The 18,106-nt window shown below is 46.0% G+C and overlaps 3 protein-coding genes across 3 annotated transcripts; all 3 read right to left on the bottom strand.

The window, feature by feature from the left end:
• Positions 1 to 523: 523 nt before the first annotated feature.
• On the bottom strand, positions 524 to 8,517 carry LOC103995015 (uncharacterized). The gene is made up of 7 exons (XM_018830292.2): positions 7,226 to 8,517; positions 7,007 to 7,153; positions 2,138 to 3,279; positions 1,931 to 2,060; positions 1,544 to 1,796; positions 1,389 to 1,459; positions 524 to 1,121 (listed from the first exon to the last, which is right to left on the bottom strand). The coding sequence occupies exon 1, from the start codon at positions 8,338 to 8,340 to the stop codon at positions 7,483 to 7,485; it is 858 nt and encodes a 285-aa protein (XP_018685837.2). The 5' UTR covers positions 8,341 to 8,517; the 3' UTR covers positions 524 to 1,121; positions 1,389 to 1,459; positions 1,544 to 1,796; positions 1,931 to 2,060; positions 2,138 to 3,279; positions 7,007 to 7,153; positions 7,226 to 7,482.
• Positions 8,518 to 8,899: 382 nt separating this feature from the next.
• Positions 8,900 to 9,948, bottom strand: LOC135618196 (uncharacterized). Its single transcript, XM_065119057.1, has one exon. The coding sequence runs from the start codon at positions 9,915 to 9,917 to the stop codon at positions 9,081 to 9,083; it is 837 nt and encodes a 278-aa protein (XP_064975129.1). The 5' UTR covers positions 9,918 to 9,948; the 3' UTR covers positions 8,900 to 9,080.
• Positions 9,949 to 10,678: 730 nt separating this feature from the next.
• LOC103995017 (translocase of chloroplast 101, chloroplastic-like) lies at positions 10,679 to 14,936 on the bottom strand. The gene is made up of 2 exons (XM_018830951.2): positions 14,690 to 14,936; positions 10,679 to 14,529 (listed from the first exon to the last, which is right to left on the bottom strand). Exon 2 carries the CDS (start codon positions 14,520 to 14,522, stop codon positions 10,932 to 10,934), a length of 3,591 nt encoding a protein of 1,196 aa, XP_018686496.2. The 5' UTR covers positions 14,523 to 14,529; positions 14,690 to 14,936; the 3' UTR covers positions 10,679 to 10,931.
• Positions 14,937 to 18,106: the final 3,170 nt, after the last annotated feature.

Raw genomic sequence — 18,106 nt, 5'->3', positions numbered from 1 at the left:
GTTGAGAGAGATTAAACCTGGATGACGGAGGTGAGGGTGAGCTGAAGGGAGTGAAGTGACGTAGTGGGGTTGCGTCGCTGCGGAAATGCCCTGGTCATGTCTGTCCACCACCAATCCAAAAGACCCTTTCGCTCTTCCTTTCTGATAATATAATGAAGGACCTGGCTTCCACTCGAACCACTTCTTTCCGGTTGTGGCCACCCATCTTTATCCTTCTAACCACCTTTCCTATCCCACCAATGAATGGTTAGTTAGGATCAGTCCACTAAGAGAGATTCTAATTCAAGCTCCATAGTGGGAACACCGAGGAAGGAATCGGGAATCGGGAATCGGGAATCGGGAATCGGATCGTTTCCTCCACATCAGACCATCATCGGATAGATAAATGTACCGAGGACGATTCTTTCCCGTGGCTATCCGCTTTCTTAGCTAGCATATGCTTCCCAGTGGAATGTTGGGTTCTTCTCCTTCAGAGGCATATTTAATTCGAGGCCTGTAGAGCACACCAATGTCATGCGTGAAGTAGTACTGAACACCACTCACGGTTGGATCAGACTGTCAATACAAGACGGATTGATCCTCTGCGGTCCTCCCAGAATCAGTGCCAGTAAAATCTGCATTCACTATTTCTTTTTCCTTGATAATACAATCCTCCACATGATTTGGCAGGTGTAAGTAAGATAAGCAACGATCAATTCTCTCTCCCTCACCCACGAACCCTTCTTCAAAAACTAGAATGCTTTTTTGCTTTAACAATTTGCCGTTTTGTGCTTTCTTCGGTGGCATCGTCCTGCGCTCACTGTCGCTATTGAAATATGCCTAAAGCTGTGACCTGCATCTTCTTTAATCGGCCACATCTTACCTCAACTCTTTTGCAAAAGGATTTGAGAAACCACACGCAACTTCGTGGCTTTTCTGATCCCCATCATGATCAGGTAGCTGTGTAATGGATTGAGTCTATTGCTGATGAAGATTGAGTCTCTGCTACAAAAATGATGAAGTGATTTCAAGGGAAAAGAATACTTGCGGAACGGATCAGAAGTTCAGAGCTCTATGTCTGTTTCGGTGCGGAAAACAAACTGTACAGCTTCCGATTGAGCGAGTGCCTTCCCTTTATGAACCTGTAATTTCAGAGAGGCAAGAAGTGGAAAACTGTCATTGCATCCCAAGAAATTGCTACGCATAAAAGCCATTTCTCAGAGACAATCCTGTGCTTTACGATGTGAATAAAGCAATGAATATATCAAAAGTTATTTTTTTCTCTATTAAATTACATGAAAATATTGAGGCTGAAATCTCTGCGAGCAAAAAAACTGTATCGAGAAAAGCACATGGAAAACAGAATGGTGAAATGAGCACCAAGAAGATCCAGAGTTGTAAAACCATACCAGGCTAACAGCATTGCACAGCTCTTCATAAGTAATGTGCTTGTCATTACCCATAATCACAAGTATCAATCCTGCGGATTAATAAGTATCAACAATTTGCATCAGCGGATGCATAAAATAAGTCATTATGAAAACGAAAAAGAAAGGGAACTTACCAGGCAAAGAGCAAGATATACTCAGGGAACATCACCAGGTGAGCTCCATGTCTGTTCACTAACCTCAAAGGAGGAAAACGGGTCACTTTTTCCACCTTCACCAGAAGCAAGAATTATTGTCAAGTCATCGGATCAGGTGACTGCTGATATTTCTGGCCTAACATCCTACCCCTTTCTCTGTTCTCACCATTTAAATCTGAGAATTGCGAATAACATCTCTCATTACATCTACTTTGTTTTTCCTTCGGAACACCTGGAAAGAACTAAAACCACATTAGGTTAACCCTAAACTTGGCATGAAGATGATACATACATTGATAGTTAATAAAGGAAATGGCATTAAATATATGGTTAAAATAGAGGTATAATGAAACAAGGATCACTCACCAAAGCTTCGTCCTTTCCTCTGGACACTGCCAATGGCGGAGGTCGGCTGTAAACCAGCAGCTTGCCAGACACGTGGCATCCTGGGAACTCTATGAGAGCTATTTAGTCCTTGATACAACAGTAGGGCAAGCTGACAAAGGGAAAGAACTTAATAGCCTGATGAAATAGGATTAGATGAACTGGTAACTACATTCAGTTTGGTGTTACCTCTTTGTCACTCAAAGTTCATTGCAAAATTACATCAAGCAGGTAATTGTATAAGAATAGGGGTACTTCACCCTTTTGACAAAGAGTACATGGAGCTGGTTGATTGCTCTGCTCGATTCGTTTGAGTTGTGTTTGGTTAAACAAAATCAACCTGAGAGTACAATGAACAAGTCACATCATCACTCATGACCTCTTTGCCCAAAGCTTTCACAAATTAAAAAGGAAATTCTTCCTTTAAATCCGGTACCATATGCTCATAGGCAAAATTATGAAAGGTTCAACTAACTTTGTGATGCTTTAAATCCAGAAAATAGTTAACTTAGTGACCTTTTGCTGAATTTTCTGAAACCTCTCCCATATTTTCTTCACCTGGAATTGGTGCCGCTTTGTGTCTTGGCAACATAACTTGTCATCTTTCCTTATGTTTGCTTGGTTGATTAACTAGCCATACCAGCTGAAGATGATGGAGCAGGAGGCATGTTTCATCCAAAACCGATAATTTCAAGACAACAGGCAAATGTGAAGTTGAAGACTCCTTTATGAAACCCAGTGCCAAGTTCAATATACCAGGAATCAAGGCGTTTAAATCTTTGGATTTTGAGTTTGCAGCTTCATCAGAACCCTTTGAACCATCTTGTCTCCAGGCAGCCTATGTTCTGCTGAATCCTCCACTCCATCATTATGCTTCTGAGGGTCACCAGTTCTTGAAGTTATTACTTCTTCAACTTCATTACACTCGCTTCTATCATCCTGAAACAATTCTATGATTTGGCAAACTGGATTTATTTTGCTGGTCACGAATATTCTCAGATAACTAATTCAATAGCTGTACAGGTCGTCGGCTACCTACAGCATGCAACTTTCCAGCAGAACTAAGAGACAAGAAATTTACATTCCTGTCGATAGGCCATCAGCCCCCTCACTTTTTCCCCCGTTTATGTCTGCTTTGATGGTTAGTTTTAGTGCATCATCTAGGTCCGACGTTAATGTTCATCCAGCAAAATAACCACTTATAAGGTCACCTGTGGCAGGCTTTGGAATTCTCAAGTCCATTAAAACATAGCAAGAAGCTTGTCTATACACCCTTCAAAATTGCTCTCATCCTTGGGTTGTTTAAAACAATATATGGCTCTGCCACGAACCTGGTAAACATTCAAACGAAACGTATTACCGACAGCATTGTATAAAAGAATTTCAAATCTAACAATAAAGTGGTGAAACTTAAGAGGAAGAAAAACAAGCTGAGAGAGGGGTTTATTTTTAAAGATGTAATGTGGGTAAATCCTAACCAACCACGACCTACAATGAATAGTGTTTTGTCCAAAAGAGGAATCAAGCTGGCTTGCAAGAAATCCTGACCCAACTTGAGTCCAGGAAAAGCTCAGGTTTGGGGGGTTTGGTAACTTAAACAACCTAAGATAGTTCAGATGCTCGATATGATACAAATCTATGTAGCTTTTCATTCTAAATCCTGTGAACACATCCTCCCCCTTGTTTTTACACACCAAAATAATTTATTTCTATACAATTTGCCCTCACTAGCTCTGTCCATAGACACCTAAACCACCTCAATCTAGAGCCATAAATCTACATCTTCCAAAGATATTGTACAATTCATTGTTCCTTTAAAATTTGAACTTGGATGAATTAAATCTTGATACTATTTCTTCTTTCCCTAATGATAGAGCAGATTTTGGTACCACCCAGTTGGCAGCCACCTCAAATCACACATGGTGCCACTCCAGTGAAAGTAGCGCACATATCTCAAAGCAGTGCGAAACAACACAGATTGATTCAGGAACGGTTGTGTCCTGAAGCGATGCAATTCAGCTCAAAAGCGACGCTGGTCGGCTTCGAAGCGGCACATAGCGAATCCACGCCGTTCAAAATCAAGCGACGCTTGCCAACAAGGATACAACCTCGCAAGGCATGGGGTCAAGAGGATGGCCTCGGAACAAACAAACCGCCCGCTGGAAAAGTTGGTGGACGCCAACAAGCATAGGGGAGCCGACTTCCTATGAAAGGTATAAAAACCACCCCCAAGTGGATGGCGAGGGGATAGGATTCACCATCCACAAAAACTAATTTAAGTTTCAAGGGGGGCCAAGCAGACAATAGCCTCTCTACTCTCTCATTTACACAGCTAATATTGTTGTCTTCCTCCCCCTCCGTCTTTCGCTGACTTAAGCATCGGAGGGGTTGAGCCGGGAAGCCCCCAGCGCAAACCTGTTGTGAAGGATCACCGGTGGTCAAGAGACGACTCCGCTGGTAGGATGCAGCCTCGCAGCCACGATGTCACGAACGGTCGTCGCGCACTCGCAACAACTCCGTTCAACGAACCGTTCGTCGCTCACACCTACATGTACAGCTGCTTAACAACATGTTTTCTCTTGGTTTTGGGTCATTTTGCTTGTAAAAATGTAAGTTCGAACAAGCTGCAGCGTTACAAAGCGACAGCTCACCGAACCGAGCAAAACAGCCCCAAAACAGCTCCATTTTCGCGTGCCGTGGGCTGATTTCTGAAATCTGCCTCCGCTCACCAAAACGTCAGCCATCTCAGCCCCTTTGAACCCCTCGGGTGGCACAGGGCTGGATGGGGCTTCGGATATATACCGAGCGTTGAACTCTCTTTCGCAAGTTCGCACGTGGCCTTTACGGGAACTTGTTGTCGCGCCCGGGACCAGGTGAGTGACTATTTGTGGGCTTGCAGCTGTTCGTTCAACCTTCTAAAGCCCTTGTTTTCCCCCTCTCCCTCTTTTCTCTTGTGCACGCAAGGTGCTCGCTGAATTGCTTGTAAAGCTTCCCCCTTTCGCGAGACATCGGGACTTGTCCGCCGCTCGTTCTTTCGAACTAATCAACTTTCTCTTTTTACAGGTCCTTCAGGACCTGCGAGAGGTTACAAGTGGGCTGATCCTTGCGGAGCAATATCACAAGGGCGAAGCGCGACTGAGGCAATGCAAGCTAAGTTCGCGTCTTTGCCGCAAGGGTGACTCGCGACTTAGGCAACGCAAGCTAAGTTCGCGTCTTTGGCCGCAAGGGTGCCTCACGCCTTAGGCAATTCCAGCTAAGGCCGTGACAACGAGGCAACCCTTCGATCGGAGGACAACCCATCCGTCCGTAGAGAGGACCTCACAATCGAGTAGATCCTGGTTTCTCTACCTGGTTTCACCGCTCCAAGACCATATCGACCCTGGCGAACCACCTCCCTTGCGGACCTCCTACTTCGGTTTGCCACGTTAGCACTCCCACATTAGCACAGTGTAGAGCACAAGGATGAACCTGCAACTTCGGTAGTGAACCAACGGTACCGACTCACCAGTCGATAGTACCAATGATCCGAGGCCTCGACTTCGCTGCCGCTAGGTCGGCCTTGTCCTAGATGAACCGGGTCACGACAGTATTGATGGTCCGTCGGTGCAGGACCACAGACGATCAGGAGACGACTCTACTGACAGGACACAGCCTCACAGCCACGAGGCAACCCTTCGACCGGAGGACAACCCATTCGTCCGAAGAGAGGACCTTGTAGCTGAGCATATCCTGGTTCCTCTACCCGGTCTCACCGCTCCAAGGCCAGATTGACCCTGACGAACCACCTCCCTTGCGGACCTCCTATGCCAGTTTACCATGTTAGCAATCCCGCATTATCACGAAGGAGAATACAAGGATGAACTTGCACCTTCGATAGTAAACCAATCGTGCCGACTCACCAGTCGATGGTATTGATGATCTATCACCTAATAAATAACGAACATAAGCTTTTTCTTCGTGATATAATTTCTCAAGTTCATATAACCTATACATAATTTTACATTTCAATTTCAAAAGCATTAATCGCAACTCAATTTAAATTATCATTTCTTCAACTTTTACTCCTAAGATGGTATAAATTGGGTACCAATCCTCAAAGCTTTTGTCATTAAATGTTCTATAGTACATTGGATTTTTTGGTCTTGGAATTGTTTCCGTACCTATCTATGATCTTTGCAATGAATCACTCTTCCATATTTTGATTGAGCTAGACAATACCAAATTAACCATCTGATCCAAATTACATTGTGATCTTATTAAGGGTTAAATATGGCTCAGCTTATCATTGTATTCCTATCTCAAGCAAGGAGAACAGCTCTAACCGAGCTAAGCCAACCTAGGCAGCACCCCTAACTGTCTTACCGGAAATTCTGATATTGAAGCAATCCAAAATTCTAGATTAGGTCCATAGTTCCTAATCAGAAACCTTTATTTGCTTTCTAAATCATTTGGCTGATCTTTTTATAATTGTTCAAAATCCTATTTTATCTAAGATAATGGCCTATGAGACTGTTCTTAGGCATAGGTTGGCTGGGAAAATCAGAACTCATGTTTTTGGAAGATCTGTCTCTTTATATATAGTTTTATTATGTAACATTTCTTTAAAAAGAAAGAAAAGAAAATCTTATACTGTAAAATTCTGCTAATCAGAGCTCTATTTATTATAGTACTGCACCTGAATCTTAATCCATGAGAGGGTGGCTTTTACTATGGCCAGCATGCCTTTTCTTATCTTTTATCTAGATACAGCTTCCACATTTCTTCCCCCACAGATGCAGTCAATACACAGTTTATTCAATTTCACTTATCTACATGAAAAGCATAAACTCACATGTCAATGGTCTGGTAAACTATGACATCGATTCATTTTGCTATCTTGTTCATAGATGAATGATATAGGCATCGGAAAAATGTACAAGAAATGTCTTTTGCCTTCTATCATAGGGTATGTGATCCCAATAACTTGTATGGTTAACCAGCAAAATTAAAAGTTACATTGATTTCAGCTTCATTTAATTTCTACATAGCTAACAGTTTTAGCATGACCCAATAAGATACCTGATCTATACTTGATTCTTTTCTGCTGTCGCTTACACCACCTTGAGATGCAAGGTTCATTTTTAAATTGCTCTCATCGTTCACAGTTTTTAGCCGATCAGGTGTCTCAAGCTTCACTTGTATTTTCACAGTATTACTTCGTTTCATCTGCAAAACAGATGAGATTTCTGTGTAATTATCAAACGATGGATGTTTGAGCTTGTTGCTGTAACTCATTACCTCTGACTGTCCTGCATAAAAGGACTACAAGAGTATTTCTTCTTTCTGATCCCCATTTTTCAGACCTTGAAAGACTGCTCCTTCGATCTGGATATCCTTATCCTTGTGGAACTTGGATTTCCTCATGGATTTCCTCATAGCAAGAAAAGGAAAGGACCCTAGGAAATTACACAATCGCAGAAGCAGACAGAAGAATCGATAGAAATCTTGATCACTTGAGCTGCTGTGCAACAAATGGGAAGCATCCCACGCAATAACTAATCTATTCTCTTGTCATCACCCACAATTTTATCAGGAGAAGTCCTAGCTTTCTTCTTCGCACCGTGGTCCTCTGCTTCTCCGGGCTCCTCCTTCCTCTTCTTATCAAGATTCGCCTGCCCAAACACCTGAAGTCCTCTCGCACCCTTGGCTCTGCAACTCCGCAACAAGATGTTCGCTTCCTCCTCCTTCGCATCCTCATCAAACTTCTTCACCGTAATATACGGAATAATCTTTTCTGAGAATGAAAACTGCACGTCAGCCCCCCTATTGGCTGGATTCTCGTTCTCCTCCCCCTCCTTGCCCTCCTCCTCCCAGCAAGGGAACTCCCGGTACCGGAAATTGATCTTTTTGGGTACGTAGCCCGTGCACCTCCAGAGCTGCGATGAGAAGACCGATGAGAGATCACCAAAGAGGTAGGGGTCGCCGCCGGGGACGCCCTGCATGTGGACGCGGTCCTCGAGAGGGATTCCTGCCCAGAGACGGCGCCGGTGCGGCCCGACGGCCGAAGCGGAGGCCTGCAACGGACGCTCGGGCAGACAGGGTTCGATCTTGGTGGGGAGCTCGGGGAGGAGCCGGGCGACCTCGGTCTCGTCGGCGTCGTCGGGGAGGGTGACCGACCCGGAGGCGAAGCGGAGCCTCCGGGCTGCGGCCTTGCAGTAGTGGCAAGCGAAGGAGGCCTCGCCGCGGACGTAGCCGGAGCAACGGGTATGGACCCACACGCCGCACTCATCGCAGCTCACCATCTCCTCGCCGTCGTCGAAGGTGACGCCGCAGGAGCAATCCACCGTCCACGACCCCTCGCGCCAGTCGTCCGAGGGCTCGGCCACGGGATACCGCTGCGACCACTCCTTCATGACCTTTAGCCTTCAGCCGATTCCGTTTCGCCGGATCGCCAATGGGGAGGAAGGGAAAGGGAGAAATGGAAGATAGGGAAAGAATCGGAGAGCCGAGCCGGTTTCTTATTCTTGGGAGCGCGGATTAGGAGGGATGTTATTGGGTGCAATTTGACGAAGGCGAGTTTCCGTTTCCCCTAGGAGCGTGGATGTTATTAGATGCAATTCGACGAAGGCAAGTTCCCGTTTCCACTGGGATCCGTGGGTGTTATTAGATGCAATTCGACAGGCAAGTTCCGTTTCCCGTTTCCCCTGAGAGCGTCGATGTTATTAGGTGTAACTTGACGAAGGCAAGTTTCCGGTTCCCTTGGGATCCGTGGATGTTATTAGATGCAAATTCGATGAAGGCAAGTTCCGTTTCCCGTTTCCCCTGAGAGCGTGGATGTCGGAGGCGTTTCAGCAGGCCGGAATTCGAGCCGGGTTCGAAAGTAAACAAAACGCTTCGATGGAACACACTGGACGAGTCATGGAAACCAATTTTGAGAACCATTCAAGAAATGCATATACGTTGAAACAATAAGAAGACTGTCACTTGAGAAGCTGATGATGAAATAGATAAGCTTGACGAAGAACAATAACACTATCACCTGACACTGACATTGACATTGACATTTTGGTTAATGATGACCCATGAGAATCACTGCACAATGCACATTCAAATCGCCACTGTTCCAGACGACACACGGTCGGAAGAGAACGTTTTAAGCCAAGATGGCGAGGAGGAGGGTGACTCCAAAGCCAATCCAACGCCCCGCTCCTCCGCCGGAGCACCCACTGTCGTAAGGCGTGTTGTCCACCAGCGGATGGCCGTTGAACCCGAATGCCTGGCTTGCCCCGCCGAACGGATGCTGCGGCTGCACCTGGTCGTACATCGTGTTCGACTGCGGCGGCAGCAGCTGTTGCTGGACGCTCGTCGCCGGCTGCCCGAACGGAAGATTCTGATCGTCGCCGCCTATCGGCACGGCGAATGGAGGCGCAGCCGGCGCCATACCGGGAGAGCCGGGCAGGCCGCAGTTCTGGTTCGCGCGCGGGTCGTCGCTCGCCTTCCACGCCAACTCGCCGTCCTTGTCCCGGATGCGCATGTCGCCCTGGTCGACCAGCTCCAGCGTCTCCAGGAAGTTGTCGTCGGCGGACTGCGCCCCGGTGTCCCACACCGGGTTGCTGCCGTCGAACACCTGAAGCCCGTAGGCGGTGAATACCGCGGCGCACGTGTTGTCGCTGCTCACGGGGCCGCACTCGGACTCCCACATGCTCCGCTCGGCGCCCGTGTCCTGCACCTGGATGTAGCAGAAGTCGTTGCCCAAGCCGCCGGCGCCTGGGGCGGTCTGGCTGCGGACGAGGCTCGCTGTGTACTTGCCGGAGGGCGAGGTGAGGAAGGGCACGGAGGCCTCGGCCGCATGGGGAGGGATGCTCGCGAGGATCTGCTGCTTGGTCGTCCTTTCGATAGAGCCGGGCACGATGGTGGCTCGTGCGGGCGGTGGGAGGAGGAGGAGGAGGGACGCGAGGAAGAGGGGAAGGAGCGAAGTGCGGGAGTCCATTGCCGCCGGCTCGCTCGGTTGCAAGGCGGTGAAGGTGAGTTGTGATGGGGTTGGACGATGGAGGGAGAGATTTGAAGGCATGGGAAGGAGGATTAGGTGCGACGCAAGTGGTTCTATAATGGGGTTGGACGCGTTCGTTGTGTTTGGTCTCACAACTGATCCAGTAATAAGGGGAGTAGGAGATGATGATGGTATTATTATTATTATTATTATTATTATTATGGCTAAAATTGACGATTGATTGTATTGTCATATGTCGGGGAAGAAAATTTTCACTATCAATTTTAAAATATATAAATTAATTTAAAATTTTGTATAGCACTAAAAGATATTTTAAATTTCATAAAAATTAAACGTAATTTGTAAAAAGGGTGGATAGATAGAGAATGAGAACCGAAGGGAGAGAAAGCTGAAGGAGGGGCATAATGCTTTCTTTCTCCACCGATCCTAATTTTCACTCAGTGCATACCCTTTATTGTTTCATGTGGATCATCAAAAACACTCAGCCCAGTTTTTGCAGTCCGACCACTTGATCGGATCTCAATTTTATAACTATGCATACGACATATCTTGTATTTTGCTAATTTAGGCAGCGTGACATATTGGCAAAAAACCACAATACAGTACGAAGAACACCATTTATTTACTTGCAAAAAAAGCTAGTATTTAGAAACAGAAGGAAAAAAAGGAAGGCAAATTCAATTATACATTACTAAAATCTGAATCAGCACTGAGAGAGAAAGAAAGAGAGGAGAAAACAATAAGAAAACCCAAATAAGGCTTGAAATTCGGAAATTGATGCCACAGCAGGAAAACAAAAATCTTACCATAGTAACCTCAAGCGACAATTCTAGCAGGCTATTCATTCTATTTCATACATAAAAGTAAAATTCTAAGGAAAAAAAGGAAAAAAATTCCACCAAAAACCTTTTCCTTGGGGTACGAGAGGATTCCTAAGGTCACTTCCAGGTCCTGAACAGCTTCTCATGTTACCCCTTTCTCATAGCCAACAGCTTACATAAACTGAGAAGAACCAAATAATATTTTGTTGACATTTCTTAATATGGGAACAAAGGCGAGCAGAGCTATCTGAAGATGTTCAGAGCTATTCAGACGAATACCGAATTGACTTGTTCCTTTGTTGCTCAGGTTAGCATGACCGACTACATTAGTTCCTCTGCCCAAGGGAAGCTGAGATTGAAGATTGCAGCCAAGTTGGAGGTCTCCATGCCAATCAACAATAGACAGTGCAAGAGTTGAAAGAGCCCGTCCTATAGGATAATCCTTGTCCCTTAAAGTTGCCTCAAGACGGCCTCCATAAGCTACATCACCTCTACCAGCCATTGCACCACCGGTCAGAAGAACTCTGAATCTTTTGCTAATCATCAACTTATCTTCAAACTTTAGGCCAGCTGACACTGAATCCCCAAGTACAGTAACTGAAACTCCTGCGGCTGTGTTGTTAAGCCTGATATTTCTAAAACTCATTTCACCACGTAAAGTGTAGGCTATGTCCTTCCCAACAGTCTGCATATCCAGGCATAATGAAGTCGCTTTTGATTCACTATGCTTGATTGAACTTGCCACCTCCATTTGAAGAGAACATTCCTTCTTATCCTTTGTAAGCTGGCCAGAGACTGACATTGGGATCTTATCTTTGATAACAAACACTCTTTCCACATTCAAGCCTTCATAACCAATATCATGATCCCAGCCAAGGGAATCAAGCACAGGCCTGACAAGCCATTGGTTCGAAGAATCCAGAAACCTATATCGGTGAGTAGGATTATCAGAATCAAAAGAATTGGGAAGAACATAATCTGGCATAGGTACGGGCACAGATGCTGGGCCACTAGTTTCTTCTTCCATATCCCCATTACCGTGCCCACCTTGCATATCCTTGGCCATATCTGCCATTTTCTTCACAAATTTTCGGTGCCTCTTCTCCTCCTTCAACTGTTTCTTATAAAAGAGCCTTTCCCTGTAATCTAGTTCCTCAAAATATGCCTTCTTCTGTAATTTGCTCAGCTTTGCCAATTGAGATCTGGTGAGAGGCTTAAAAGGCGGCAATTCATCATAATCTGAACCCTCATCAGAATCAGATGTCCCATCCACATCTTCATCCAAGTTGTCATCATCACCAAACTGCTCTCCTGGCAATTTAAGTTGGGGTCTTGACTGGAGAAGAGAGGACAACAGAAAAGGTAACGGAGGAACTCTTGGACGAGAACCAAACAGCTTACCAGGAGGACTATCCTGCAACTTCAGAAGCATGTTGGCCTCGGCCAAAATTTTGGAAGCAAATGAAAGTAGTAACAACTGTGGCTTCCAAACCTGACCATTTGGTAGTACTCTCTGGCCAGCCCTATTCATTCTACAAGCTGAGTGGTTCTCTACCAGGGAAACAGGGTTCATAAGCCGTACATCCCCAGCAGCTTGACGAATTGCTTGCTGAACAACATGAGACCGCTGAGACACAAACGTTTCATAACTCAAAGGACTACCATTTGGACCTTCAGGAGGAGCAGATGCACCATGTGTCAGAATAACAATTGCATTGAACCAAATGGATGCTCCAAATATGCTGGTGATGGTTCGTAGCAGCGGACCATCCCCATAATCCCTACTCTGCATGTCCAACCGATCAAAGTAAAGAACGATATCTGGAGGAGTTTTATTGATGAACCTCTTGACAGAATGAAGTACTTTCTCATTGCGATGCTGATCTGAACAGGAAGAGACCAGACCAGGTGTGTCAATAATCCTAACCTTGATCCCCTGTACCGTGCCCACTACTTCTTGGACCTTCTTTGTGCCCATCTGGAAGGCATCTGTTGGCAACTTAATCTCATCAACTATAGAATTGATGGTAGCACTCTTGCCTACTCCTGTTTTTCCAATGACCATTATCGTGCAAGAGAAGTCCAAGGTCTCCCGACCAGCAGCCTCAAGTTGCTCTGCCATAACACTAGCTCGATCAAAGCTGAATACACCTGGTCTGTTTGTGTTTCTCTTAAGTTGTTCGGCCAGACCTAACCTGTATAAAACCTGTGCAACTACCACGTTGTGGGGTGTTTGCCCAAGCCTATGAGCCAAACGGAGAAACTTAACCCGGATCATTTGGAGCTTTTCATGTGTCTCATCATTCACCTCTCCATCATCAGCAGGTGGCTCTTCAGAAGGCTGAGATAACCTCCAGGGAGCAGAGCCATTAGCCTTGGGTTGCTGAAGAGACCGACCAGAAGGCTCCAATAAAGGAACAGAGGAGCCAAGGCCAGCAGGACGAGACAAGAAACCAGGATGCCCCAAATTTTCAGGATTTGGGATAGAAGGTGTTGGTGATGGTGATGGACTAGCATTCTTCTTGTTGTCATCACTTATAGAACTTGAACAGCTTAAAATTTCAACAGATTCTATTTGAAGTTTTTTGGTGGTTACATGGATATCTGCCTTGTCTTCTTTTAGTGGACCATTAGCTGTATTGGGGACATGAGAGCAGGATGATCCATCTTTTTCCAAAATAGCATGTCCGTTAGTTGCAACACCGCCATCTTCTTTTTTCACAGAAGCGTGTCCATTCCTTGGTGCAAAACCATCATCAGGTTCAGCACTATTTTCTTTCAGCTGCTGAAATTTTACTGGCTCTTCAGAAACAGCTACTGATTGAGCTGTTATGTCCATCTGTTGTCGCCCATTTTGATGAACAAACTGTTCATTTGATTTAGTGTCATTATTTTTTCCACACTCATCAGAAGTTACTTCAAGGGACTCTCCATTTTCAGGACCTTCATGAGGAAGACCATCTGGCCTATCTAATTTCATCCTCTCGATCTCTTCGAACTTGAACTTGTTTCCAGCAAATTCCTTAATACCATCCCCAACAGTTAATTCCTTGTCATCCACAATAAAAGAAGATCCATTTGTAACTTCACCCATCCCACCTGCAGCCTCACTACTTGAAATAGGATAATTTGATTGAATAGACATGGGTTCTTGCACATCTTCCGGTTTGCTGCACACACAGTCACATTCATCACAAGTTCTGGTCCCTTCCTCAGATACAACCACTACATGTTCTTGAAAATTCTGATTGATATTTTGACAATCAATTGATGCATCCAACTTACCAGAAACAATGACTTCTACTTCTTCGTTTTCTTCTTCTTGTTCTTCCTTCTTCTCATCTTCTTGTTCATGTCTCTGAAACAGCTGAGTTGATGTGTCCAACTTTTCTTCCTCTTCTCCCTCTTGAACTTCTACTTCAGCACCATAAAACTTTTCGACAATCATTTCTTCTTCATTAAGCTCCCTCTCATGCACCACGGTCTGTAGATCTCGCGACTCAATGGACAGTCCTAATTCAGTCGCTGCTCCATCCTCAACTCCAGTCGCCACACCAGAATCGGGAAGAAAATGCTGCGGCGGCGGCTCTAAGGCCTCCTCAAAGACCTCGATTTCTTTATAAAACTTCGATCCATCCTCAGTTTCCTGAGAATCACATTCGACGCCCTCATCAAATCCGCCCCGCGAATCCCCATTTGCCGCTGCCATCCTCACGTCCCCCGACGTGCGCTCCTCTTTGGCGGCGTCCGCCCAGTTCTCCATCACGAACCTAGCGATCCACGCCCAAAGAGAACGAATCAAGACGCGTAGCTTCTGAATAAGAACGAAATCGAGACCAAGAACTTTCGACCCAAACCCAACCAGCACCAAGCTCTAGGGTTCCAAACAAATCGAGAAATCAGAAAATAGAGATGAACCGAAGTGCAAACCTCGCGAATGGAGATCACACACCGGGCGAAGGGCAGCGGAGACCTGACTCTTTCTTCGCCCAGATCTCTTGATCGAGCAAACTCTTGAAAGAAATTACTAGGAGACGAGAGAGGGAAGGGGAGAAAGGGAAAGGAGGTAAAGGAAAGAGACGATAACGAAAGGTGGTAGGAGGAAGAGGAGCGAGGGAGGGAGGTTGGCGTCGAGCAAAGGGCGTCGCTTTTGACGGACGGGGGAGCGCTTTGGTTGTCTTTGGATTATACAGCGTCACGTGCTTCCTACGTCGGGAAACTGATTTATGGACCCCCGTGAGAATCGTGAGACCGAAGCAGTCTCCACGAATAATAATTTGCATCGTTAATATTATTTAAATATGAGCGAATTTAAAAAAAAACTATCTTTCAAAATTTGCAATCCAAATTTCATAAATTCAGACATGGCACTTTTTCTTGTTTTCTCTAAGCGGGCGATCATTTTACCCACTAATCGTCATGTACCATCTCCCTTCCCCCTCAATCTTATTAGATCTATGATGGCTGCAATAGACGATGACGATCTCGTCGAATCCTCCCTACGAATGAGACTATCATCGTAACATCCTCATATTTCACGTATGAGACCGACACAAGATCAATGAAACAGAGGAGATGAAAGACAATGCAAAGCAGAGCCAATAATGGATCCGAAGAAAATACGGGTAAATGTCTTTCAAACAAAAGGGGATGCTCCATGAAAATTTTGAAAGTTAAAAGACAAAAATTTATTAAGGATAGAGATTTTTTTTAGAAATTCAACCTTTAAATATCTTTTTACTTCTTATTCAATTAGATTTAGAAAATAAGGATACTATTTGTTGGTGAACAAAGATGTCGTGGCTGATGGGTCAGCACGACTAGGTCCTCGGGTCGATGTTGGGAGTTCCATGGTGGCTGAGCTGGATGCCCAGGTAGGTCGGGCCTTCGCGACGGGGTGTTGGTCAGCGTTTGTTGGTTCGAGAGCTGTCAGCGTCGAGCTGCGTCTCTCCGTTCCAGAGATAAGTGACAGCTCGACCTCCCTCACGGGGTGACGATTTCCTAGTCGAGGCGCTCGTGGCTCGGGGCGACCGCCTACCTACAAAAAAAGCCTTCGTCGAGTGATTCCCAACTGTGGCCCCTCCGACGAGCAAATCAGTTGTTTGTGAAATTGTTCCCTTTTTCTTCCCCTTGGGCCGAATACCGGCCAGAGGTCTTTATACTATTGTCTGAGGGTCGAACGTATGCGGGTTGGCGTGGTGGACGTGCCAAACAGTGCCTTGATACGGATTTTGACTTGTCATGTTTTAGGGGCGGGGCCGAGAGGGGTGCCGGGGTCGGAGCGATGTGACCACGTCAGTTGTTTGTGAATGGGGTGTGGGCAGACGAGTCGCAAGTCGTGGATCGCGACGGAGCGAGTCGCAAGTCGTAAGTTGGGGATCGTCGTGGAGCAACTCTGGCAACGGACTAGGCCGGCGAGGTGTGGCTCGAAAGTTGGATCGGCCGAGATGCGACTCGAGCGTTGGATTGGCCGCGATGTCACGGACAAACTTCGAAACAGGATGTTTGATGTAATGCTTATATATGTCTGTCTTTTGGCATGTTCATGCCTTGTACAGCATGTAGAGGGGTGGCCGAAGGCTTGATAGTCCCATTTTAGTTGGGTTGGTGGCCTCTTTAGGCTTATAAATAAAGGTTATGTCATGTGGACACGTGCGAGAGATTTTCGGTCTGTAATAGACCATTTTACCCTTTGTCGTGCAACTGTTCAGAGCTTGTAAAGTTTGTTTGTAATTTGCATTGTCTATGAAGTATTTTTCGGAGATGTTTGCTTGTGGATCCCGATTGAGGCGTTCTCTCTAACCCGTTCTCTCTTTTGTTGGTCCTAAGGGACAATGGGAGGCTTCGGGGAGGTTGACCTTTGCGGACGGACACGCAAGAGTGCCGCACGACTTAGGCAAAACCAGCTAAGTCCGTGACAGATGGTATCAGAGCGGGACAAGCACTCATAGAAATACTTAGCATGCAAACGTGGGGGACCTAGTGGGGCTGTGTTGAGGGCAGTCAGCACATGCGTGACCGTTTGGAGAAAAACGGGCATGGAGATGTAGGGAAAAGGAGTCGCTCGGAGGAGCGGGCATCTGAGATTGGCATTCAGAGGAATGGCCAACCCTTCGCGCAAGAGGCACCACGAGAACAGGCAAGCTTGGAAGAATGTAGAGTGCACAAAGGTTGGGATGGCTAAGTTTGAGCTACGGCTTAACGTTGACAACTATACTTGATGGTGCTCAAGACAAGTGAGGCGCTTGGTAAAGGATGAGACCATGCAAGGTGGAATGAGTTGCTCAACGATCGAAAGAGTTGTGCAAAGCTCACAGAGGTGAGGAGAATTGCTAACTCAAAGAATTCGGTACTCATGCATGGGCTTGTATGCGAACGATGGAATGTTGGCGGCCATCCCAAGGCGACCGAAACTCGGCGCCATGGAGCATTGAAACTTTCTCTTTGGCATGCGAAGGATACGTCCGTAGGAGGCTGAAGTGTGCAACGAGTTCAGCATGTTGCTAGGCCTTGAGTGGCGTAGCGGGGGTTGTATTGATGTGGAATCGCAATCTAGCAAGTGCGTTTGCAGGAGGCAGAACAATGCACAGTTTGTTCAGCAGATCAGAGTAGTCTAAGGGGATGGTTGTAATATCCCTCACTTTTGAAAATTATTAATAAGAAACTATTTATAAATTTGAGGACCTATATGTAAATATAAAAATTTCAAGGACTAAACTGCTAAGTTGCAAAATGAAAAGAAAATAAAGAAAATCGAAAATTTCGGTTTTATCCCACCGCCTCCCACGCACTCTCTGTTTCTTCGAGAAATAGAGAGGAGCGGTGGGGCGTGAGGAGAGAAGAAAGAAGAAGAAGAGGGAAAAGAAGAGAGGAGGAAGAGGGAGAAGAGAAGAAAAGAAGAAGAAGAAGAAGAGAGGGAAGATGGAGAGGAGAGGGAGAGGCAGCAGCAGCTAGGGCTGCTGCACCTCTGTTTCCCGCAGGTGGAAACAGAGGAGAGTATGTGTGGGGCGTTGGGGAGGAGAAGAGAAGAAGAAGAAGAAGAAGAAGGAGAAGAAGAAGAAGAAGAAGAAGAAGAAGAAGAAGAAGAAGAAGAGAGGAGGATAGCTGCAGCAGGGCTGCAGCGAGGAGGTGTGTGGCGTTGGGGAGGAAAAGGGAAGAGGAGAAGAAGAGAAGGAGAAGAAGAGGGAAAAGAGAGGGAAGAGGGAGAGGAGCGAGAGGTGGCAGCAGCTAGGGCTGCAGCACCTCTGTTTCCAGCAGGTGGAAACAGAGGTGAGGTGTGGGGCGTTCGAAGAGGAGAGGAAGGAGAAGAGGAAGAGAAGAAGAAGAGGAAGCAGGAGAAGAGGTTGT

The sequence above is a fragment of the Musa acuminata genome, chromosome BXJ2-8, assembly GCF_036884655.1.
Source record: "Musa acuminata AAA Group cultivar baxijiao chromosome BXJ2-8, Cavendish_Baxijiao_AAA, whole genome shotgun sequence".
NCBI lineage: Eukaryota > Viridiplantae > Streptophyta > Magnoliopsida > Zingiberales > Musaceae > Musa > Musa acuminata.
The sequence above is the reverse complement of the archived record's forward strand: the minus strand, read 5'-3'. Positions and strand labels throughout refer to the sequence as shown.

Coding starts and splice junctions, on each gene's coding strand:
- LOC135618196 (XM_065119057.1), bottom strand. CDS start 9,917: ATGGACTCCCGCACTTCGCTCCTTCCCCTCTTCCTCGCGTCCCTCCTC.
- LOC103995015 (XM_018830292.2), bottom strand. CDS start 8,340: ATGAAGGAGTGGTCGCAGCGGTATCCCGTGGCCGAGCCCTCGGACGAC.
- LOC103995017 (XM_018830951.2), bottom strand. CDS start 14,522: ATGGAGAACTGGGCGGACGCCGCCAAAGAGGAGCGCACGTCGGGGGAC.